The following is a 26,583-nucleotide window of genomic DNA, read 5'->3' as shown; positions in this document are numbered from 1 at the left end:
GACACTGAACAGTAGTGAAGGGAAGCGTCTGGCAGGCATGTCACAGGATATGGACACAGGCAGAGAGCTGCCTAGGTTACCTGCTGTGTGGTGTATGCCCTGCCTAACCTTCTTGCCCCTGCCCCTGCATATCACCATCTCCAGGCCACCATTCACTCAAGGTAGCTTTGGGATGCCCTTATTTCAGGGTGGATTAACATTAGTGGTGTGTGTGTGCCTGTGGTGTATGCATCAGAGTGCGGGAACAGTAGCAAAACTTACACATGTACTATACAGCAATGATAAACAATGGCAGCCAAGCAATATTTGCTCTTTATACATACTTTTCCTTGTGAGATTTGATTAATGTTAGGTATAGCCATAGGCTCAACACCATTGCAAAAGAGGCCATAGTATACAGATCATCAGGCATACAAAATTGAGTTATAAAACTGATAACACTGTATACATGTACAATCATTAACATTTATTCATCGGAAATTACATTGGGAAGTAACTAAGTAGAACGCCCGTCCAACCTGTAGCCAAACAGCGCCTTTGGTTTCACATCAACATGATCCGGTTGGACAGCGAGGGGTCCCATTAGGAATACAAATGAAAAGCTTAATTTTCGAGGACAGGGGAGGGAGGGGGGAGACCCGAAGCCAAATGGGATGACATTTCCGGAGCGACCAAGTGCACTGAGTGATAAAGGGCATACTGGGAGGAGAGACTAACGGGGCTTCATTAGCATACTGGATCACTCCATGTCCTCCAGCCTCTGACCTCCCTTGGCCCCCCTCTCCTTCTCGCCTAGGGTGGGCTGCACTGTGCCCCTCCACTACACAACTGCAAACTGTGTGGGCGCAGATGAGCTACCAAAAAAGCCGTGGAAAGTAATAAAAAAAACGGACCTTAACCCGTAAAGATGAGATGTAGCCTCCAAACACTAGCCGTGGTCAGTACCTGTTTGTGTAGTTACAGCCCCTAGCCTGTGGTGTGGTTAGGTTATTTTTTGGAGAGGTCATATTGTTGAGTTTTGGGTAGAATCTACTTTAGGGAGGCATTTTTAAACTTAGAACAGAAAGCTAAAGCTCTCTGAAGTAGAAGACACTTATTGTTCTTCAACTGGAAAAAAGGCAGACTGAACACCAGTAGGTGTTAGACTAGGACCAAAAGGTTGATATTATACACCAAGTCTCCAATCTTTTCATCCCCAGAGTCTGAGTAGAACTTCAGGTAGCAGATGTAAAGTCTAGGACTTTAGATAAATGGAGATATAACAAGAAACCTCAAGCAGTGATCCTTTGAAATGTAGCACAGAGAATGTTACACTACCTCTCAAATCGCCGTGCTTAAAGGGCTGATTCTCTGAATGAGATAAATCGAGGATCCAGACAAGACGAGGGCCGCTCTGAGAAAGCAGCAGCACCAGTCTTAATGGTGTGAGCTGACTGTCAGCTTCGAACCCTTCAATTCAACTCCATTATACATTTACGGGGCCTGAATGTTTTTTATTTGTATCAAATGCGGTAGCATGCCAATGGAAACAGTTGACACATTGTTTAGGAGTGTGTCTATATTTGTAGAAAAGAAAATGCTCCTTGAGATATAACATTCTTTCCTTTGAGTCGAACAGTCTCTTCTTCTGCTGGCCGAGATAGCTGGAGCTGCTTCCTGTTTGACTACTTTACTTCCTGTCTATAACCCCTCTAGGCGACTGACAGAGTAAAGAAACAAAAGGACTGTGTGTCCTTTTAAGTTGAAAGCACCCTGGCACACACACAGAGGCCAGGCCCATGCTCTGATGAAGGCTAATGGTGAGGGACTTATACTCCATATTACATTCTGGTCTGGGGTAACTTCCGCTCAGACAATGTTTACATTTTCAAAAAGCTCTTCAAGACAGATATCCTTGAATCTCAGGATTCTAGATATGGAGACAGACGAAAAGCCATTAAGTTTGTGAGAGTGTATGACTGTGCATCTATGGGTCTGTGTAAGGCAGCTGAATGTGGGGTATGCGATTGAAAGAGCTGGCATGTTGTGACAAGAGAAGGCGATAAGGGCTCAGAGATCAATGGTGGAATGCTAGGGCTCTGTGCATCACTGAATTAGGCTCAATGAGTTCAACCAAACATCAGCCCCCTCTTTGGAAACAACCCTATCAGTGCTTACGAAGCCTGTTCAGTTCCAGCCCATGAATAAGACCTTGACAGGGGGCAGTTCACACCAGGAGTTGACTGTGTGGTCGTGTCTACATGCATATCACCAAAAAATTCTGCCGATAACAGATTGGCTGCTTTGATACTGGTTAAAGTTGATATCAAACACAGTTTTTCCCCCTCTGACATCAATGCACGTACAATAGAACAACAGAGTATGTACTACGACTGCTTTCTAACACGACGTTGGCGCTCCTCTTCTCCGTTTAATAAACAAAACAAAAACGCCTGTGGGCAGCCATCTATTTCCCCTAATGCGGATCTCAGCTTTAAGGTAATTTAAACAAATAAAAATGGTGAAAACTAATGTTCAACTTGGTCAGTTGGCAAGTTCAAGATGGCAAACAAACACTGCGTAGTCCATAGCAGATGTCTGATTGATAAGTCACCTTAATAAATAATGTGTGCGTGTGTGCGTACGTGTGTCTAGTTATGTGTGTGTGTGTATGTGTGAGTGAGAGCGCTTGAAGGACTCACCACTCAGCTCACTGTTGTTTAGGCGCAGGGAGGAGCTCTCAGACTGCAGGCCTCGACTCTTCAACAACATCTCCAGAGGCTTCTTAGAGTCCTGACACAGAGATAGGAAATTGTTAAACCTTGATTGATAAGATACATTGTCTAAATATTGTTCCAATAAAACTCAAATGCAATATTCAGCCTCCTTACCTGTGCTGAGGAGAAGTTTGAAGAGCCAAACTCCATGGACTTTAGGATACTGTGAAGTAAACAAGAAGAAATGGACCACTTTATTACTGCACCCACTGCAAAACGGAGATCACAAATACACACAGCACCACAGGACTGACATTTATCTGCTATCAGCCCGCACAGAACATCTACATCAGCGACAGGCAGTCCTTCACTCTGCTCCGACCATCAAAATCTGATAATGCAATGAAATCCTTAGAGCCAATCACAGTAATTAAAATGGGTTATTCAATCATGTGTTGGGTGCCAATTGGATTTCAGGCGATATTATCTATAAAGGAAAAAGCGTCTATGAAAAGGTTGGGAGGCAAATAAAGACACTTTAGTCTATTAGGAGAGGAATGCTTCCCTTTGGGACCACAGACGGGCTATCAATACAAATTCCCACAAATAGCTCTTTGGCTGACCATCATAGTGGCGCTGAAAACTCTCACAAACAGAGCCATTCACTGATACTACCTTTAGGACTTCTTCCAATTGGGAATATTATGCCTGAAAATCCAGTTACCAAATTAATGTTCAGACGGCCCCTGCCGTCCAGACGAGTGAAGATTGTTAAATCCTGGCAAGAAACCACCCGAGTAGCCTAAACATGGGCAGTGCCGTCCAATTATCTTGTCTGCAAATCTTAACTTAGTTAGCCTTCTTGTTCCTGACTTGGACGGAGATAACATGCAGCACAACACCAAAAAAACTGAAGCCACTGTTCACCGTCATCTTGGGATCCCATACCAGAAATGCTAGAGCTAAAACAAGCCAATGTCATAGAAAACTGAATATGGTGCAATAAAGCTCATGACATGTGTGTTGTTAATGAGTAAAGATTCAAAATGACATTTATCATAACAGATTTCCTTGGTTTATTCAACCTTTTTATAAAAACAATTTATCGAGCTACAGTACAAAACATATTTGACAACTGCAATCAATGCTTTCGAAAGAATGTCCTTTAGAGTAGCTATACTTAAAGGTGCAATATGCAGAAATCTTTCCGCCATTTCCGGGTTGCAAAAATTATAATAGTTCTCCTAATTTCAGTTTGTGACAAAAAAGCTTTCCAGGGAAAAAACTAAACTTAAGAACGGGAAGCATAGAAATAGCGCACATAAACGAGATCTACTGCTTCTTAGACTTGCTTGTAATGAGAATGACAGATCTATAACTCACATGTATATGTGAATTTGGTCAGGTCGCCCAAAAAGTTTATATTGCAGCTTTAAAAGAAGCTAAAAGATTAGAAGAGCATGACACTAAACCCACATTTGGGGAGAAAGCATCCAAGTACATACCCCTTTAATGAGTGTACAGCACAGCCATTTTTGCTTCCCATCTCCAGACCCCAAACATTCTGATCAGATAAGAAAGCAGTGGCAAACAGAGGTTGAACGCAAAGTCCTACTGTCCAATCAAACTAGCTTTTCTGATAGGCACTACCAGTGCTTAGCCAATAATACTCAGACTCACTGAGTCCACATTCAAGGGCTAAATCTAAAGGTTAATGATAGTCTTGAGGGTGGTTTGGCAGGGTGTCCGAATCGCACATACTTGCACTCGGTGGCATCACAAGTTTAGGCTTGGAGGCAGGAATTAATTTGACCTGGTTAATGTGTATGGTTTTTTGAACTGACGCCTGTGGCTGAGGGGAGGGAAGGCAGACTGAGGGGGAAAGTGAATTACCTGAGCTCTTTCTTGATGGCTTCGTAGTCTGCCTGCTCTCGCAGTTTCTCCTCCAGTTGCTGTGTGGAAAGAGAGACACTTAGTTACTCTCTTAAGATGGGGCACTAAAGGAGTGCTTAAGCAAGTGTACACTTGGGGAGTGTACTCTTGGGAGGGCAGAGCGTAAAAGTAAGTGTATAATCAAGTGGGCTCAGTGCGTGGGGAAAGAGCACACTTTAGCTATTTCAAGGCATGGGAAAATTAAGGAAAGTATACACTTAGAGACAACTCTGTATAAATAGGGGTGGTTTTACAGTTATCGCAATGAGGACCAATGAATTGGGAAGGAAATATTTGGAGTCACAGTATAGAATGTTTTCTTAAGGAGTCCCAGTGCATTAGCATGTGTACATTTGAGATGGCTCAGTGCATTGAGAAGAGTTCATAATAATTCTGCTCCTTTCTCTTTTGTGCAATCTTTACACATTACCATGTAGCTACACCAAATCACGACAACTTCCGATAGAGAAGCACTTCAGTCTCTGTGCATAAAGCTCACTGGATATGACATGTCTGTTCAGTCGTCGCAGATACAAAGACATGTCAGTCAAGTCCTAAATGCAGAGCCGTATGAGAGGTGCCCCGCAGAGTTCAGTAAAACCACTGTTATGTTTATGGATAGAGGGTTCAAGTCTACGCATTAGTCAACTGAAACATGTCCTGACATGTTTCAGTTGTAAAATACTGTTTTTCTCAGTTAAAGCTGAAAGGTAGTGCTTACAGTAGGAGTCAAGAACTAAAACCACCAATTGTTTGTACAATATATAACTGCATTACCTGGAGGCACACTGATGCACTATAAACTACTATTGACAACTTCCACTTATTTTTTACATGGCACACACATTCAGATGAATACACAGTAGTTAGGCCTACTCTTCCTAACTGACCCCTAAACTCATGTTATGAAATTGACCAGAGGCCTTGTTGATGACCAGACTAGCCTACCTACGGAGAAGCTGTGACTATCGAAGATAACGAGGTGCCCAATGAAGAGCTCCGTGGCCTGTCTGTCTATACCCCCCTGCCTGGCTGTACCATCTATGCTCCCTCCTCTCAGGACATTACATTTCTGAACTGCCTATCATCTAAAGCTGTGGAAGACCATTGCCCAAGAACTGCCAGATCCTTACTTTTATTTTGTTAAATTGTTTTATGTTTATTTTGCTTTTAAAGAGACTGAGTTTTACTTGTAATGAAAAGCACTATATGATATCAATGTATTATTACCTCATAGTGTTACGGCACTGACCAGGGCCCTCATAGTGTTACGGCACTGACCAGGGCCCTCATAGTGTTACTGTGGTGGTGTGACGGGGCTAACCTTGAGTAAGCTCTCCTTGGTGCTGAGCTGCTGCTCCAGCTGGCTTATCTGCGAGGCAGAATTCTCCCGGATGTTGGCCAAGCTAGCCTGCAGTCTCTGCACATCCTCGGCTAGCTGCAGCACCTCCCGCTCCTTGGCACTCAGCTCCACCTCCAGACTGGAGCGCGACAGAACCTCCAGGGCCTGCTCCATGTCAGGGGCCTTTTGGATCTGTGTGGCAAGCTGGAGGGACTTGTTGGCGGACGACAGCTGTTCCCGAAGAGCCTCTGCTTCTCTCTCCGCTTCCTCAGCTCTCTGTGAAGGCGAGAGAGACAAGTTAAGTTTCCCCACTATCCCACACTTTGCTGTCATGTTGTCTACTGATAACTATAAGATAAATCACTGTAGGTCTGAAGTTTATACACAGCCATTCTTCAAGGCCCAAATCTAAACTTGAGATTTGGTAATATAACCTAAATGTTTGTCTAATAAACATTTATTTTGCGTTAAAGTTTGAATTGCACACATGCATCTTTAGTTCTAAAATAGAACAGTGAGTATAGAATTTAGACCCACAGCGATTTCACTCTTATGGATTTGTATATTCATGCATATCCTCCTGCATCAGATCATGACTGAACCACATCAGAAAACAAGTGGGGGAAGAACACAAGGCATCCTAATGACTCATTACATGTTGAAGGTGCTTAAACATTCAACCTTTAGATATATCAGGAGCTAAAGCCTTCATCTTTATGGAATTATGGAAATGTAACATTTTTCAGGCGGCTAAGTTATTCCAAAAGTTTGGGTAATGAGGGCGCTATTTCATATAATGCCAAATAATTGTTTTGGGTGATTCTATTATAAATTGTAATCAGTGGGCTCCCTTTAATTATGCCGTAGCCAGAGAAAAACAAGGTAAGCAGACGCACAGGAAAACCTTCAGTGAGATTTTACTCCCAAGGGCTAACGTATATTGAAGTGTGATGAAAACAGATACCCACACATTATAAATATTCTTCTAAAGAGTATCGTTAACAATGTGCACCATAGAAGAAAAGAAAATCCTTCTCCATTGTCTCTCACGTTAGTATTACACAGCTAAATGTGACCATGATTGGAAGTGATTGTACCATCATTTATAACGTGATGGAATGACACTGCAACTTGCCCAGTCATTGGGAGTGGAGAAAATGAAGTGTCGTCTGGAGAAGGCTGACACCAGTGATTCTCACTCAACACCCCTATCTAAACCCTCTTTGTCGCTTTGCTAGCAGATCTGAGGAGTGTGTGTGTAGTGTGCGTCTGCCTGCGCAGTCAGATGAGACAGGTGATTACAGGAACTAAGTGACAGCGAGGCGCACACAACACACACACACACACACACACACACACACACACACACACACACACACACACACACACACACACACACACACACACACACACACACACACACACACACACACACTTCACCTGACAACTAATCACCTCACCAACTGAGCTTATTGATCAACATCAGTGATTGGCTAATTTTCAACTACCTGGTCTCTAGGCTTGGGTGGTATACCCTGGTATGGATGGTTTTTCAATACCGTTGAATATATATATTTTAATATTTTAGATACTTTTTAAGTACCTGCAGTCAACTTCTGCAATAGGTTAGGACAGGGGTACTCAACTCTTACACTATGAGGTCTGTAGCATGCTGGTTTTCTGTCCTACCTGATAATTAATTGCACACACACCTGGTGTCCCAGGTCTAAATCAGTCCCTGATTAGAGGGGAACCATAACAAAAATGCAGTGGAACTGGCTTCGAGGTCCAGAGTTGAGTTTGAGGGTGTTAGGAGATAAAGCAGATCGCGTTCTTCATTTCACTTTTCACATTATTTTACATGATGAAGTTTACCGTAGTTCCCCAGAACAGTTTAGCCAGTTAATTGTTTGTTTGTAAAAGAGAAAGAGGAAGTCCAGCTCTGTATTGACAGGGGTCACATTTTATATGGAAAGTCCATGTTTTTTTGCTTCAATAGAATGATCAGGGACGTGCAACTGTAGTTTTACTTAACAGAAAATACATAAGTGCAACACATTCAGCAAAAAAATTGCTTAATTTCATCAGAAGTGCAACGCTATTTGGCTGGCAGCCACATCAGTAAATGAGCTTACAATGAAAAATGTATTTTTTTCAAAAACTATGCATGTTTCAAACTTCTATCATAGAAAGAATATAGCCAGCTACATTTCCTAATGTTTTGCTTAAAGTTAATCTAAGTAGCTACACATCAGTAAGAGCGCTGTCTGCTGATAGATGAGAATTCACAAACGGGCATTCTAAGTGGAGAAGTAAAACTGAAGCACAAAATTTGGCTGATACCGAGTAGAAATTCCAAGAAGCACTTTAGATCTGTGTATAATATATAATTTTTTTCCAGCGTGAAAAACACAGAATTCTGCGTTAACGCGACCCCTAAGTTTAACTTGCAAGTTATCTAAGCATAGCAACACCCACCCGTAGCACGCACTCCAGCAGGTATATTGCACTGGTCACCCCCAAAGTCAACACTTCCTTTGGCCGCCTTTCCTTCCAGTTCTCTGCTGCCAATGACTGGAACGAATTGCAAAAATCTCTGAAGCTGGAGTCTTATATCTCCCTCTCTAACTTTAAGCATCAGCTGTCAGAGCAGCTTACCGATCACTGTACCTCCTGTACATAGCCAATCTGAAAATAGCACACCCGACTACCTCATCCCAATTCTATTACTTACCCTCTTGCTCTTTTGCACCCCAGTATCTCTACTTGCACATCTATCACTTCAGTATTAATGCTAAATTGTAATTATTTTCGCCTTTTGGGCATATTTATTGCCTACCTCCCTACTCTTCTACATTTGCACACTGTACAAAGATTTTTCTATTTTTATTTTCTTTTGTGTTATTGACTGTACGTTTGTTTATGTGTAACTCTGTTGTTGTTTTTGTAGCACTGCTTTGCTTTATCTTGGCCAGGTCGCAGTTGTAAATGAGAACTTGTTCTCAACTGGCCTACCTGGTTAAATAAAGGTGAAATAAAAAAGTGGATGAATTAATAAGGTCACGGGGCATCATATAGTGTTCGCTTTCTGCCGTGTTTGAGAAGTCAAAGCCCTTTGGATGAGTTATCTGTACAGCTTCCGCTGCTTGATTTCCTGCTCCTCCAGACTCTTCTCCAAACAGAGCAGGCAGGCCCGTTGCCCTAGCGACTCCAGACTCCATACTGACACAGCGTGTACAGATGCTCCTTCAGAAAAGCATGTGCCAAAACTTTGTTCAATTGCACAATGTCTCTCGTTCACATTTGATTGTAAATGTCCAAACTCACAAAAAATGACATTCAGTAGCTCCTACCTATATATGTATAACTTAATGAGCTGGATTATCTGTCTTTGCAATTTGCTTATTTCCGTTTGCGCTTGTTAGCATATTTAACTAGCAGCCTCCATGGAAATTCGCTATTACTTGTGCTCATTTTATTAGCATTCTGGTAATAGACGCACAGCCAAAGGGCTTTTTCGGGGGGGTTTGTCGCTGTCCGCAATAGGCTGAACTGAAGGCTTGTAGGCCTGTTGTAAGGCAGGTCCTCACCAGACATCACCGGCAACAATGTCGCCTATGGGCACAAACCCACCGTCGCTGGACCAGACAGGACTGGCAAAAAGTGCTCTTCACTGAGGAGTCGCGGTTTTGTCTCACCGGGGGTGATGGTCGGATTCGCGTTTATCGTCGAGGGAATGAGAGTTACACTGAGGCCTGTACTCTGGAGCGGGATCGATTTGGAGGTGGAGGGTCCGTCATGGTCTGGGGCGGTGTGTCACAGCATCATCGGACTGAGCTTGTTGTCATTGCAGGCAAAGACATCCTCCTCCCTCATGTGGTACCCTTCCTGCAGGCTCATCCTGACATGATCCTCCAGCATGACAATGCCACCAGCCATACTGCTCGTTCTGTGCGTGATTTCCTGCAAGACAGGAATGTCAGTGTTCTGCCATGGCCAGCAAAGAGCCCGGATCTCAATCCCATTGAGCACTTCTGGAACCCGTTGGATCGGAGGGTGAGGGCTAGGGCCATTCCCCCCCAGAAATGTCTTGCAGGTGCCTTGGTGGAAGAGTGGGGTAACATCTCACAGCAAGAACTGGCAAATCTGGTGCAGTCCATGAGGAACTGATGCACTGCAGTACTTAATGCAGCTGGTGGCCACACCAGATACTGACTGTTACTTTTGATTTTGACCCCCCCCTTTGTTCAGGGACACATTATTCCATTTCTGTTAGTCACATGTCTGTGGAACTTGTTCAATTTATATCTCAGTTGTTGAATCTTGTTATGTTCATACAAATATTTACACATGTTAAGTTTGCTGAAAATAAACACAGTTGACAGTGAGAGGACGTTTCTTTTTTTTGCTGAGTTTACATGTGACTCTGGATGACACCATAATGATATGTTTCCAACATTAGGGCTGTTTTTCGAAATAAGTTAAATCTGCTTCGTGTTTTGTTTCCTTGCCACGATACTGACGTGTATCGCGATACTGGTATCGTCCTGGCCCTAATTCACAGTCTAACAAACTAGATATAAACAAGATCCCATGGTAAAGACAGCGTTGATGAACCTCGCAAAAAATAGTTTTCAACTCCAGACCCAAAGCCCATAGAGAGTAATTACACTGCTGCTCATTATCTTGGCTTATATTCTCGGCAGATATCAAAGGGTCGTCTCAGTGTAAATAATGCCTAATCACCGCTATGATGTTTCTGGGCAGAAAACATGGAGAAATACATTAAAGGGGGCCAAAGATGGAGAGGCAACGCCAGACTAGTCACACTCTAATAGGATAGCCTATGTGTGTCTGTATTGTTCTTCAAGAGGCTAGTTTCACTTTTTCTTTTTGGAATTTTCCATGTTTCATACTTTCTGGAACACATTTTTGAACATATTTAAAACAGAGCAACTCCTGTATCAAGCTGCTTAAAAATACACACTGACACTAAGGCCAAAGGTTGTATATGAGTAGTATGTATCTTTGCATATTCATAACACACTTTGATAGGATGGTTGTGATGAAGGGTTAAAAACAGCCAGGGACTAACCTGATTGGCTCTCTTCAGGTCTGACATCACCACTTCAATCTCATCGGCCCTGCAGAAAGAACAGGGCATGTAATCAACAAGGAGGCAAACAAAAGGCTTGGCACACAAGCAACAGGATGGAACAGTATAAAATAGCGTACATTTGTAGAGTGATAGATAACTGTGTGTTCACATGAGTGGGACTGAGTGTTAACATGCACTGTACTGTTCTGTAGGTGCATTTGCACACAATTCTGTATACAACTATACAATATATATGTACAACCATAACTGTATATACAGACTGGAATCCTACTGTATACAGAAACCTGACAATACGTTCTTACTGTATGTGTTTGTGTGTTTGATAGTGAGAGCTTCGTCCTCTAGAGTTGGCTTTCTGCATGTCTCGTCCCGGCCTGGCCCATGCCCATTAAGACCCTCTCAGTTACACCCTAATCCTTCCGTCTCCCTGCCACTCTGTCCCTTCCTGAGCCATGAGGACAAGCCCTGCCGTAAAACAGAGGGATTACACTAATATCGTTTTTAGGCCTCCCCCTTAATACACACTAATCTCATATCATATTTTTCCATTCTGTTTAGCGGCCGGGCTCAAGCCCACAAATGGCATTCGACTTAGGAGTTTATTCACATCTCTCCATGCTTAACCCCAGGGTTAAAGGTATGCTTCGCTGGTTAGTATTATCCCACACTTTGTGCTCCTCCGTCAGCTACTGGACAATTGTTCAGTGACTCAATAGGATTTACTACACTAGAGTTGGAACTGAACGTGCATTTGAAAATGTGATATTTGACATTTAATTTGATATTCCCTTATCGTGTTAGAGGAACAGGTGTTAAATCCATTCCAGCAAATAGAAACACTATCGGGTTTTGTGTCATGCAACCAATTGCGAGTGTGTTTGTGAGTGCGTGTTTGTGAGTATGTGTTTGTGAGTGTGTGTGTGTGTGTGTGTGTGTGTGTGTGTGAGTATGTGTTTGTGAGTGTGTGTGTGTGTGTTTGTGAGTGTGTGTTTGTGAGTGTGTGTTTGTGAGTGTGTGTTTGTGAGTGTGTGTTTGTGAGTGTGTGTGTGTGTGTGTGTGTGTGTGTGTGTGAGTATGTGTTTGTGAGTGTGTGTGTGTGTGTGTGTGTGTGTGTGTTTGTGAGTGTGTGTTTGTGAGTGTGTGTGTGTGTGTGTGTGTGTGTGTGTGTGTGTGTGTGTGTGTGTGTGTGTGTGTTTGTGAGTGTGTGTGTGTGTGTGTGTGTGTGTGAGTGTGTGTGTGTGTGTGTGTGTGTTTGTGAGTGTGTGTTTGTGAGTGTGTGTTTGTGAGTGTGTGTGTGTGTGTGTGTGTGTGTGTGTGTGTGTGAGTATGTGTTTGTGAGTGTGTGTGTGTGTGTGTGTGTGTGTGTGTGTGTGAGTATGTGTTTGTGAGTGTGTGTGTGTGTGTGTGTGTGTGTGTTTGTGAGTGCGTGTTTGTGAGTGTGTGTTTGTGAGTGTGTGTGTGTGTGTGTGTGTGTGTGTGTGTTTGTGAGTGTGTGTTTGTGAGTGTGTGTGTTTGTGAGTGCGTGTTTGTGAGTGTGTGTTTGTGAGTGTGTGTGTTTTGGGTTGACGGTAGTACTTCTACCCTTGGTTTTTTAATTACCCCAGCCAGTCAGAATTGCAGGGCTCAGATAACGGTTTCTTCTCAGTGGGCCCCTTCCATTTATGCAGGCTCAGGCTGTTGCAACGCTCACACGCTGAGTGGAGCCAAATGTTGCCATGCTTAATTTAATGGCAACATCTAATTATAGATAATAACTTTGAATGCTTTAAATTATGTTAATTGGTTTCGTGTCACATTTTAAGTGCACGGCATATTTGTAATGAGCAGGGATTATCATTGAGATGCATTGTTATTCATAATAAACTGTAGATCAACTGCTTCTATAAAAGATTGCAATGTGATACCGATACTGCTGATTGAGACACGGCCACAAACAAATAGTGTTGTGGATGGAAACAACACACATGGGGCCAATACAACCCTCTGGCTGCAGTCCAAATCATATGACATTAAATCTCCTCTACTGTTAAAAGCATTCTGTGTTTGGACAACACAATCCAATTGTAAAAGCTTCTGGAGAGAGAGAGACGAGGAAAAGCTTTCCCAACCAGTTAGTGTTGTGATTTTAACAAGATACCCAGGCATTAACAATGTGTGCTGCTCTTGATACTAATGCAACCCAAATAGCATTGGAATTTGATAGTTCAATCAAGGTACAGATGCAAAGTATTATTAAATACCTTTGGATTTGCCTGGATTTGGGAATTAGGGAAAGGAAATACTGCTGTAACGCTGAGAGGAGGATCAGCGATTAGGTTTGGGAAAAGAATGTATTAACAGCGTGTGATCTGTGGTCATGGCACCGATGCACAATCCCCCACTCACCCCCATCCCCTCACCCAGCCGTGCTACAACACAACCCAGTTACACTGGGACAAGGACAATACACTGTCACATCACAACAAGACTGTTCTATTGGAGGGATACAAGGCAAGCTAAGGGAAATCATTTGTTGTGATTCTCCAGACATCTGATATGAAGCATACATATAGAAATAGTCAATGCATGGAAATCACTGCCCCAAAAATGCAACTGAATGTATTCAGAATGTCAGTAAATGTGGAATCTAAGCCGGAGACTCTGGGATTAAGACCAGAGCAGGCAGCACATTCTGGGGAACATATCTTGGTTGTCTAGGTCTGGGCACCTACAACACCCCCACACAGTCAGTCACAGTAGTCGCTACCTGACCGCGTGCGGTAAAACCACATTCAGACCACAGTGAGAGTGAACAAACATCTCCCTCTGGGTGTACAGTGAACTATATTCACACAGTACAGGCCCTGACTCCAGACTACAGAGGACCGTAGGTGTTTGCCCTGCGCCTCTTCGGGATCGGTGTCCCTTCCACGGGACGTTTGAGCTAACGTAGGCTAATGCGATTAGCATGAGGTTGTAAGTAACAAGAAAATTTCCCAGGACATAGACATATCTGATATTGGCAGAAAGCTTGAATTCTGGTTAATCTAACTGCACTGTCCAATTTACAGTAACTATTACAGTGAAATAATACCATGCTATTGTTTGAGGAGAGTGCACAGTTTTGAACATGAAAAGTTATTAATAAACAAATGAGACATAGTTGGGCTGGCTTGATACAAAATCTTGAACAGAAATGCAATGGTTCATTTGATCAGTCTACAACTTTGCACATACACTGCTGCCATCTAGTGTCAAAATCTAAATTGCAGCTGGGCTGGAATAATACATTATGCATTTCTCTTGCGTTTCAAAGATGATGGTACAAAATAACGTTTGTTTTTTTCTACGTATTATCTTTTACCAGATCTATTGTGTTATATTCTCCTACATTCCTTTCACATTTCCACAAACTTTAAAGTGTTTCTGTTCAAATGGTACCAAGAATATGCATTCCTTGCTTCAGGGCCTGAGTTACAGGCAGTTAGTTTTGGGTATGTCATTTTAGGAGAAAATTGAAAAAAAAGGAGCGGATCCTTAAGAGTTTTTAAGAAAGGATCTGCTGTGAAAACACATTGATTAATGAAGTCCTTAAGGATGGAGTGTGAGTAGCAGGACACACCTGGAAAATCCCAATATCCCCTTTCCTGGAGGGTTTCCTGTTCGGCATCTGGTAGGCCGAGCGTAGAGAGGCCCGACATTAGGGTTGAGAAGTACAGGGGTTCCCAAACTTTTTTACTCAGGCTCCCCTTCCAGCATTGGGGAACATCCCACGCCCCACCCCCCCCCACGCGCACAATGTCTATTTCTATTGGCACAAGCACTGTTCATGAAAAAAACTGTTGATGGCGGAGATAAAATATTGCAGGTTTAAAGCTTATTTCCTGCAATTCTACACATTGTGTGTATTCATGAGATATTTGAGTGACTCGAACATTACTACAAAATCTATGGGCTAAAAAAAAAAACTAGCTAAAAGGACGTTTCTGACAAGTTATAAATAGCTCTCTAAGGCATGCAATGACTAACATGACAAGAGGAACTGATGATGCACTACCCAATTTTGAAATTTCACCTTGTGCATTCTACTATTACAACTTCCAAGAGTAAGTTGAAAGCCGGACCGAGTTCCTTAAAAAAGGACCCTGTGTTTAATAGTAGAATGCACAAGGTGAAATTTCAAAATTGGGTAGCGCATCATCAGTATTCCTCTTGTCATTGCATACCTTAGAAAGCTGTTTATAACTTGTCAGAAATGTACAGGTCAATCAACCCATGTCAGCTATCGTTTTTAGCTAGTTTTTAAGCCCATAGATTTGTAGTAATGTTTGAGTCACCCCCGCGCCCCACAGTTTGGGAACCACTGGAGCAGTAGAGAGTGGTAGCTTTCTCTCTCTTGATACATTAGCTAATGGCCACAGGTTCAAGTTCAGGGGTTCAGATTCAAGTTCAAATTCACAGCTCTCAAGTGTTGAATACAGAATTCAAATGTCATGAAGTTATAAACAAGACTCCCAGAGACTTAGGGAACAGTGCAGTTATAAACAAGACTCCCAGAGACTTTGGGAACAGTGCAGTTATAAACAAGACTCCCAGAGACTTAGGGAACATTGCAGTTATAAACAAGACTCCCAGAGACTTAGGGAACAGTGCAGTTATAAACAAGACTCCCAGAGACTTAGGGAACAGTGCAGTTATAAACAAGACTCCCAGAGACTTAGGGAACAGTGCAGTTATAAACAAGACTCCCAGAGACTTAGGGAACAGTGCAGTTATAAACAAGACTCCCAGAGACTTAGGGAACAGTGCAGTTATAAACAAGACTCCCAGAGACTTAGGGAACAGTGCAGTTATAAACAAGACTCCCAGAGACTTAGGGAACAGTGCAGTTATAAACAAGACTCCCAGAGACTTTGGGAACAGTGCAGTAGGTTAAGGTGTTGGGGCTCCACAATTCTTCTACCACTATCCAGAATGCTTAATCATAAATACTGCAAATGTGCTGAATATGATGTAGTCTGTTGAGCTCACCCTGGATGCATTTTGAACCCCAATACCTGACATTAAAACGTCACCACCTCAGATGACTTGAGCCAGAGTGAACCGAAGGTGTGCAAATGGCCCCTGTAGTGGTGCTGAAGGTGTGTGTTGGGGTTTTCTGGTCAAAACCAGGGGCCGGGGCCCTCTTCTCTCGGCCGCCCTGACCTTTCCATCGCCACCTGTCGGAAATGAGCCGTTAACTCCTCTGGTCGGGCTCTGTGACAAGTCCGGAACGCTACGATACGCCTCCGGTAATCCTTTCCTCTTCACCACTTTATCCCTCTCCCTCTATCCCTCTCTCTCTCTTCCCTTCATATCCTGTGCCCCCTTACTCCCAGCCCAATCCCCCTGGGCCAGCACGACATTTCACAGATTTCGCCCATTAGATTTTCATTTTCCTCCCGCTCTCTTTCAGCACAGCCAATGTCGCCTTGGAGATTGTTCGCTTTCCTCCTTTGTCTTTTTTTCCCCCCTCACTCACTTACTCGCTCCCTCTTTCTCTCTTCTGGTGTAGTTGCTTAACCTTTCTGCGGCTGGAGAGGCAAAATGGCCCCCGGGGTTTGGCTCTTCTCGCTGTGTGTGTGTGTGTAGGAGGAGGAGAATGGAAGGCCATGTTAACATGGCCATTCTTCACACTGATGTGCTCGTCACAATATTGTTCTCCACTTTTATTACAGTTTCCACCCACAACAATCACATAGACCCAAGAGACAATGATACTGCTGGACCCGTAACACTCATCCACCAAGCTAGCACAGCCTATGCAGGAAGTACACATCATTTAGTAGAGCACCATGAACCATTATTTTATGTGCCTGGTTACAAAGTCCAGGGAAAATGAAAAGGGTGGGGATATCATACATACAACACTCCACATATGATACCATTCTTCCCAACATACAAAAGATGTCCTCAGAGGGAAGAAATAGCATTGTGCTGATAGTGTTGTTGCCCCGTTGTTGCGCTCGCCCAAAATAGAGCTAAAGCTAACGTCTGGAGTGAAATGTTCCAGTTCTGTCCTACAACACACACGGTCACACACATATTGTATTATGCTACCAGGCCTGACATGCTCTGCTGCTGAATCTCTCTATCAATCCAGAGCTGTGTTTATATTGCTCGGGCCATGGAGCTCTGCTTACAGTGTCACCGTGGGGGTTTGCAATAATATTGTGGAGGTCCGCCTGTGATGTCATTTGTAGCACTGGAGAACACTATAAATAGGCTCTTTTGGGATGGCTTGCCAGTCATAATATAATAACTTAGAGGAAGAGGCCTCTGTGAAAAAAGAAAGTGGGTTTTAAAGGGTTCTGGTGATGAAAATAGGTGTGTTCGTGTGCGTGGGATGTGAATCAGCCAGTCCCTATTCTGCAGAAGAAGAAATCTCATCTGACAGCAAGGGGTGTGATGGTGATGAGTGGAGGGACATTGGCCGTGGCATATCATAAATAGAGACAGAGAAATAGAGAGAGGGAGAAAGAGTGAAAGAGGATGAGAGAAAGGAAGACAGATGAAGGAGAGCGAGACAGATGAAGGAGACAGAGCGAGACAGATGAAGGAGAGAGAGAGAGAGAGAGAGAGAGAGAGAGAGAGAGAGAGAGAGAGAGAGAGAGAGAGAGAGAGAGAGAGAGAGAGAGAGAGAGAGAGAGCTCATCCCAGCCCGATGCCAAATCACAACACATCAGGGCACCGGGGAGGGAAACGGAGCTCCGACCGAGCAGAAACGCCACCGTCAAAAAAGCCCACCGCCAGCGTGCCCGAGACCATGTCATAGCACCGTGCCGGTGTCTGGGAGACACACACACAACCCGCGACGGGTTGGGGGGAGAGGCGTGAACAAACCTGACATTTTTCTCTTGGAGGAGCGAGTGGCTGAGGAAATCGGACTGCCATCAGGGTTTAAGGCTGCTCATTTGAGTGCCTGTCCACATGCGCCCCGTACGTGCAGGCCAACTCAAATAAATCAACACAGATCGCCCAGATACGGAGAAACAGACACTCGCACAAATTACATGGATGTGTACATACACACACACACACACACCCTTCTCCAAACAGACACACACACACATCCCACCTTCATCTCTCTCCCCTCTTATAATTTATTTTCCCTTCTTCCTCTTCTCCTCTCATCTATCCTCTTTCCCCTTGTTCTCTCCCTCCCTCTCTCACCTCCCCTCCTCCCACCTTTGCCTGCCTCCCTCCTCACCCCTCCCTCCCCCTCTCTCTCACCTCTGCCTCTCACTCTCCCCTCCCTCCCTGCTCTCTCTGTGGGCCTGTCATGTGCTAGGCTGATGTTATTAATGTGCACAGCTCTGGCGAGGCTGAGGCCCTGCCTGCACCAGCTCAACTGGCTCTTGGCTCTGTGGGCACACATACCAACGCACATGCACACACATCCTGTCTAACTGCTCCACCAAAGACGGAGACTGGGAAAGAGTGGGCGTGAGAGAGAAGGAGAGAATGGGCTCTCCATGGAACAGCTTGAGAGATTGTGTGTGTGTCGAGAGTGTGTGTGTCAGCGTGTGTGTGTACTATATGTGAGAAAGAGAGAGCGCCATGTTCTACCAACTGAGCCACATGGGACCTCACATCACTACTTCACAGGAGAGGCATTTGAACGTAAACATTTATTTTTTATTCAAATACATTTTTGGGCAGAAATGCTTTCTGGAACGTGAACTTTCATGTGCCTTAAACGTTTATGCTATCTGAAATTACACATTTTTATTGTTAAATTACGAGCCTAGTTGGTTTAGCCACAGAAAAAAGATAGGAACTTTCCTGCTAGCCATGATTGGCTGAGATAATGGATGGGCTGGACATGCCAAGAGAGGAGAGAGGATTGGTCTGCCATGTAGCATGCTTCTGTCTAGAACATGAGCTGCTAAGTATGTGTAGGTAATCCTTTCTAACGCAGCTTTTTTGAGAGATATCACAAAGAACTGCAAAAGTGTTGCTAATGCTCTCCACTTTCTGGAGGACGATTGTGCCATGCTGACTCTCTCTGACTCTGATTTAGGTAAAAACATTAATTGAACCAGACATGGAGTCTTCTGAACCGGCGTTCAACAGTGTTATTGTCACAGAAGAAGTTGATCGAGTTTTAAAGTCAGTGGTATGCTCAGTGGAAACAGAGGATGATCGCTAAGGAGATGGAGAAAATTCTAGCGTTTGATTGAAAATATGTGTAGGGAGTCGAAAAGAGAACACACAGGCTGTTGTATAAAACACCTGTCTCCGGATAACATCTTCAAACTAAGGGCAACCATGGCATCAGTGACAGAGAGGGAGAAGCATTCATCCAGCGAACAGTACACACATTTTCTGACAAAATTAGAAACATATACTATCTGAAAATGTAGCTAGCTAGACTCTGTTACCCGTATACAGTACCAGTCAAAAGTTTGGACACACCTAATTCAAGGGTTTTTCTTAATTTTTACTATTTTCTACATTGTAGAATAATAGTGAAGACATCAAAACCATGAAATAACACATATGGAATCATGTAGTAAGCAAAAAAGTGTTAAACAAATCAAATATATTTTATATTTCAGATTGTTCAAAGTAGCCACCCTTTGCCTTGATGAGAGCTTTGAACACTCTTGGCATTCTCTCAACCAGATTCATGAGGAGTCACCTGGAATGCATTTCAATTAACAGGTGTGCCTTGTTAAAAGTTAATTTGTGGAATTTCATTCCTTCTTAATGCGTTTGAGCCAATCAGTTGTGTTGTGACAAGGTAGGGGTGGTATACAGAAGATAGCCCTATTTGGTAAAAGACCAAGTCCATATTATGCAAAGAACAGCTCAAATAAGCAAAGAGAAATGACAGTCCATTACTTTAAGACATGAAGGTCAGTTAATCCAGAAATTGTCAAAAACTTTGAACGTTTCTTCAAGTGCAGTCGCAAAAAACATCAAGGGCTATGATGACACTGACACTCTCATGTGGACCGTCACAGGAAAGGAAGACCCAGAGTTACCTCTGCTGCAGAGAATAAGTTCATTAGAGTTACCTGCACCTCAGAAATTGCAGCTCAAATAAATGCTTCAGAGTTTAAGTAACAGACACATCTCAACAACTGTTCAGAGGAGACTGCGTGAATCAGGCCTTCATGGTCGAATTGCTGCGAAGAAACCACTACTAAAGGACACCAATAAGAAGAAGAGACTTGCTTGGGCCAAGAAACACAAGTAATGGACATTAGACCGGTTCCCACCGTGAAGCATGGAGGTGATAATGTGATGGTGATTTGCTGGTGACACTGTCTGTGATTTATTTAGAATTCAAGGCACACTTAACCAGCATGGCTACCACAGCATGCGATAAGACATCCCATCTGGTTTTACACTTAGTGGGACTATCATTTGTTTTTCAACAGGTCAATGACCCAAAACACCTCCAGGCTGTGTAAGGGCTATTTGACCAAGAAGGAGAGTGATGGAGTAGTTCATCAGATGACCTGGCCTCCACAATCACCCGACCTCAACCCAATTGAGATGGTTTGGGATGAGTTGGACCGCAGAGTGAAGGAAAAGCAGCCAACAAGTGCTCGGCATATGTGGGAACTCCTTCAAGACTGTTGGAAAAGCATTCCAGGTGAAGCTGGTTGAGAGAATGCCAAGAGTGCGCAATGCTGTCATCAAGGCAAAGGATGGCTACTTTGAAGAATCAAACATATTTTGATTTGTTTAACACTTTTTTGGTTACTACATGATTCCATATGTGTTATTTCATAGTTTTGATGTCTTCACTTTTTTTAACCTTAATTTAACTAGGCAAGTCAGTTAAGAACAAATTCTTATTTTCAATAACAGCCTAGGAACAGTGGGTCAACTGCCTTGTTCAGGGGCAGAACAACAGATTTTTACCTTGTCAGCTCGGGGATTCGATCTTGCAACCTTCCGGTTACTAGTCCAACGCTCTAACCACTAGGCTACCTGCCGATTATGGTTCATTGTTTAGCTAGCTAGCTACATGTCTAAACAAAAGACTCCACTATGCAAGTAACCATTTCACTGTACCGCTTATACCTTCTGTATCCTGTACATGCGACAAATAAACATAGATTTTATTTGATATAGTGTATGTTTATCAGAGATGGTAATGTGAAGAACAACATGACCTGCACCAAAGTCAAATTAGGATATAACGTTAGGCCAACGAGACAGTGTCCAAGTTCTACAATTCTCAAGTAGAATGCCCTGCTTTTATTTTGTCACACTCACAACCGTAAGCTATTTTCTGTAATTAGCTCACCATTAACTTGTAAATCGTGATCTTGATGTAAGTTTATTTCCCTGTAATAATGAATAAAAACTAACTCAAGTTAAGCTGATATGGATAGGGGGCAGTATTTTCACGGCCGGATGAAAAAACGTACCCAATTTAAACTGGTTACTGCTCTTGTCCAGAAACGAGAATATGCATATTATTAGATTTGGATAGAAAACACTCTGAAGTTTCTAAAACTGTTTGAATGGTGTCTGTGAGTATTACGGAACTCATATGGCAGGCAAAAACCTGAGAAAAAGTCAACCAGGAAGTGTAGGATCTGAGAAATGTAGTTCTTCTTTCTAGTCCCTTTCGAAACTACAGTATCTGTGCTGTTACGTTGCACTTTCTAAGGCTTCCATTGGCTATCTAAAGCCTTCAGAAAGTGGATTGAGCCTTCTCCTGTCTCTGGGCAGAGCATAGGAAGGAGCTCAGTTACTGAGTGGTCTGCCTGAGGACAAAGAGATTGGATATGCGCGTTCCCGCGAGCATGCTGTTTTTTCTTTTCCTCCTTGAATGAATACACTATTGTCCGGTTGGAATATTATCGCAATTTTACATAAAAATACCATAAAAATTTATTTTAAACAGCGTTTGACATGCTTCTGTGGAACATAATAGAAGCAATGGAACATTTTGACTTTTTGTGTCTCGAAATGCGCTCGCGCGTTACCCTTTGGATAGTGACCTGAACGCACGAACAAAACGGAGGTATTTGGACATAACTATGGATTATTTCGAACAAAAACAACATTTCTTGTGGAAGTAGCAGTCCTGGGAGTGCATTCTGACGAAGATCAGCAAAGGTAATACAATATTTCTAATACTAATACTAATTCTGAGTTTAGGTTGCCCCAAACTTGGCGGGTGTCTGAATAGCTCGCTGTGATGGCGAGCTATGTACTCAGAATATTGAAAAATGTGCTTTCGCCGAAAAGCTATTTTAAAATCTGACACAGCGATTGCATAAAGGAGTTCTGTATCTATAATTCTTAAAATAATTGTTATATATTTGTCAACGTTTATGATGAGTATTTTTGTAAATTCACCGGATGTTTTTGGTGGGAATACATTTTCTGAACATCACGCGCCAATGTAAAAAGCTGTTTTTGGCTATAAATATGAACTTGATTGAACAAAACATACATGTATTATATAACATAATGTCCTAGGAGTGTCATCTGATGAAGATCATCAAAGGTTAGTGCTTCATTTAGCTGTGTTTTGGGTTTTATTGACATATATGCTTGCTTGGAAAATGGCTATGTGGTTATTTTGGTCTATGTACTCTGGAATCGCGTCGCGCGAAATACAAATACCTCATAAATGCTATAACTTCAATTTCTCAAAAATATGACGATTTTACACCATTTTATTGATACACCTCTCCTGAATCGAACCACGTTGTCCGATTTCAAAAAGGCTTTACAGCAAAAGCAAAACATTAGATTATGTTAGGAGAGTACCCAGCCAAAAATAATCACACTGCCATTTTCAAAGCAACTAGCATGCATCACAAATACCCAAAACACAGCTAAATGCAGCACTAACCTTCGACAATCTTCATCAGATGACACTCCTAGGACATCATGTTACACAATACATGCATTTTTTGTTCGATAAAGTTCATATTTATATATAAAAACAGCATTTTACATCGGCGCGTGACGTTCAGAAAATATTTTCCCTCAAATGCTTCCGGTGAAGCAGCGCTACAATTTACAATATTACTATTCGAAAACATTGTTAAAATGTAATATTGTCATTCAAAGAATTATAATAATTTATGTCCCAATAGCTCCTTCTTGTTAGCGCGTTCCGAAGGCTACTCATAATGTACGAGGCGCACGGGACTTGCCGTCACGAATGTGCAAAAAATATATATTTACGTTCGTTCAAACATGTCAAACGTTGTATAATATAAATCTTTAGGGCCTTTTTCAATCAGAGGTTCAATAATATTCAAGGCGGACGATTGCATTGTCTTACTAAACGTTTCGGAATGAAAGGGTACCCATGGGCGCCTGCGTCATAGTAGTAATGGCCCTCCCTCTATGACCAACTTTCCAAGCCTCTCTTTCGGTCAGTTTTTACCGGAGAAGACTCAAACCACTTTGTAAAGACTGTTGACATCTAGTGGAAGCCTTAGGAAGTGCTAAATGAATCCTAACTCATGGTGTGTTTCATAGGCAAAGTGTTGAAGGTGATTCCACAAATCAGATTTCCACTTCCTGCATTGTATCTTCTCAGGTTTTGGCCTGCCATATGAGTTCTGTCATACTCACAGACACCATTCAAACAGTTTTATAAACTTGAGAGTGTTTTCTATCCAAATCTACTAATTATATGCATATTCTAGTTACTGGGCAGGAGTAGTAACCAGATTAAATCGGGTACGTTTTTTATCCGGCCGTGCAAATACTGCCCCCTAGACCCAACAGGTTAAAACTTTGTCAGCTTTGATATGTTCATTATTTGAACTGGTTAGCTAGCTAGCTAACAAGCTAGAATCTAACCAAAACATGTTTAGAAAGTTGCTTTTAGTTGCCTGGTTTGCTAGATTGACATATACTAAATACATTTTTAAACAGATGGGTTTATTGGTGTTAAAATACACCAGTGATGCTATTTTGGACCACCAGGCTTTATACTTTTTCATAATGACAACGACAAGTTGTCAGACAACAATAGAATGTTCATGATATAACTGTGACAACTGTCTACAGACATGTCGGTAGACGTAGTATAAACCAGCCTTTAGTTTTGAAATCTTTGGTTGTTTAGTACACTACTGTACTCACTCTGTTTAGCACACAGCCTCACATGTGAATCCTTACAGAAATGGGTGGGGCTAAAGCTTAAGAGGGTGTCAACAATGCTGAATGGGTGTAGACAAAGAAGAGCTCTCCGGCAGGTGTAGCAAAACATTCAAGACCCATTTTCTCAAATGTGGGGTTACAAGTTTATTCCAAGCAGAATTACTTTCCCAATGTTCCTCAACTGTAGTGTATGATATACCATTTTCTAGTCTCTACTTTTATCCAATGTAAAAAAAAATAAAAAAATAAAAAGTGCTACATAAGACTGAATTGAGCTGGTGGGTCACATATGTGTTTGTGTGTGAGATAGCGAGCGAAGGGCCCTCTGTGGAAAGCACCAGAGCTGCTGTTTGCGGAGCCTTCTCGATCAATAGGACATTAATCTTTAAAGGAAACAGAAACACAGGCAGGCGCGCTCAAAGAGCCCAGCTCTTCATGATCTAAGACCTCTCCCATCCAATTTGGGCTGAGGAGAAGCAAGAGACTGCTGTTTTCTTAACCGCACGCACACCTGCAATGAGGTCACGCAGAGTGTGTGTGTGTGGAGGGCACCCCCCCTCCAGGTGTTCAGTCAGCCTCTACCCTGCACAGTGGTCCTGGCACTAGAGTCACTAGCTATATGGGGTGCAGTTTGTCCCTAGGGTGAGGAGATGGGCCAGGTACGTCCAAAAGCATTGGAAGACTGATTCATTCTCTGATCAAACACTGTATTTTACAGGAACCTGATGTACTATGGGGAGATCAAAAGGTGAATGAAAAAGTAGCACCCAGACAGAGGTAAAGTGCCCTGACAGCTGGAGCTACCTGGGCAACCGTGTGTGTGTGTGTGTGTGTGTGTGTGTGTGTGTGTGTGTGTGTGTGTGTGTGTGTGTGTGTGTGTGTGTGTGTGTGTGTGAGCATGTGAGTGCATAGCATGTGTATGTGCTTGTGTGTTACTGTAAGTGTGTGTGGGTCCCTCAACTTAGGCCTCCTCCAGGCACCTGACCATGGACAAACATCCTCTTACAGCTGTGCACACACCTCCCCAGGTGTTCAGTCAGCCTCTACCCTTCACAGTGGGCCTGACACTGTAGTCACTAGCTATTCTACCCACTGGCCTACTTTCTCGCTCCTTTTTCTCCCTCTCTGCAGTCTCTCTTTCTCTCTACCCCTCTTTCTCTACCTCACTCAATGGGGCTGAAGATGCACGAATAACAAATATCTACAGTCACGCAAGCACACACAATGTATACGCATCTACACACAAACAACAAGCACACACAATGTATACTCATCTACACACAAACAACAAGCACACACAATGTATACTCATCTACACACAAACAACACGCACACACAATGTATAGTCATCTACACACAAACAACAAGCACACACAATGTATACTCATCTACACACAAACAACAAGCACACACAATGTATACTCATCTACACACAAACAACAAGCACACACAATGTATACTCATCTACACACAAACAACAAGCACACACAATGTATACTCATCTACACACAAACAACAAGCACACACAATGTATACTCATCTACACACAAACAACAAGCACACACAATGTATACTCATCTACACACAAACAACAAGCACACACAATGTATACGCATCTACACACAAACAAGCACACATGTACAGTACTACACATAGAATAAATAGAACAGACGAATCCTTGTATTTCTATGCATTTAATCTGCAAAATCGAGATTACTTCAGAAAAACTGGGCCCAGGAGGTACCACAGAGGCAGGAGAGATGGGGAAGACACACACAAAAAATCATCAGTCCACATAGCCCAGAAGCGTGCGATGGCTCTGGTCTGTACATCAAATTGCAGTTGGGTGTTTGGGAATTTTCTAAAACGGGCTCCACTGGAGCGATACACACGGTGGTGTGCTGAGAGCCAGGTGTACTGGAGCCCTCAGCCCCCTGGCAATGCTAGCTACCTTACATACATGAACAAACACCCACATGCAAACACACATGCACACATACCAAAACACCTCACTCCATTTAGATGGCAGTTTTCTAAATGGATAAGATCGTATTTGCCTCCATGGAGTTCTTAAAAGCACTTTAGTCAGTCCAAAGGTTAAGATGAATTCAAAATGGTGCTTTCAGCAGTCCCCCAAAAGACTACAAGCTAACTATAGTTTAAACATCCTAAACAACAGAACACTTCAGTCTTGCTCAATACCTCTAGATCTTTGCCTAAATAGACATACCCAAAAGTAACTGCTAGTCATGTGTAATCACATGATTCTGACATGCCAAAACATGGTATATTTGGAAAGAAGACATCTGGGAGATTATGAGGAAATGATCAGAAGATAGGAGTTACATAGTTCAGAATACACAAGATCAAGCACA

General features: G+C 42.8%; 1 protein-coding gene across 3 annotated transcripts in view; it reads right to left on the bottom strand.

Moving 5' to 3' along the window:
* The window catches only part of LOC106603419 (homeobox protein cut-like 1), a 221,370-nt gene that overhangs the window by 54,217 nt on the left and 140,570 nt on the right, over positions 1-26,583 (bottom strand). For all 3 annotated transcript variants that reach the window (XM_045717150.1, XM_045717152.1, XM_045717151.1), the window contains exons 9-13: positions 11,066-11,114; positions 5,953-6,246; positions 4,590-4,648; positions 2,871-2,919; positions 2,682-2,772 (exon numbers count right to left, since the gene is read on the bottom strand). In XM_045717150.1, coding sequence (XP_045573106.1) covers positions 2,682-2,772; positions 2,871-2,919; positions 4,590-4,648; positions 5,953-6,246; positions 11,066-11,114 — 542 coding nt within the window. The remainder of the gene's footprint in view (positions 1-2,681; positions 2,773-2,870; positions 2,920-4,589; positions 4,649-5,952; positions 6,247-11,065; positions 11,115-26,583) is intronic.

This window comes from Salmo salar, chromosome ssa04 (genome assembly GCF_905237065.1).
Source record: "Salmo salar chromosome ssa04, Ssal_v3.1, whole genome shotgun sequence".
Taxonomy (NCBI): domain Eukaryota; kingdom Metazoa; phylum Chordata; class Actinopteri; order Salmoniformes; family Salmonidae; genus Salmo; species Salmo salar.
Note: the sequence above shows the minus strand (reverse complement) of the source record. Positions and strands in the feature narration are given on the sequence as shown.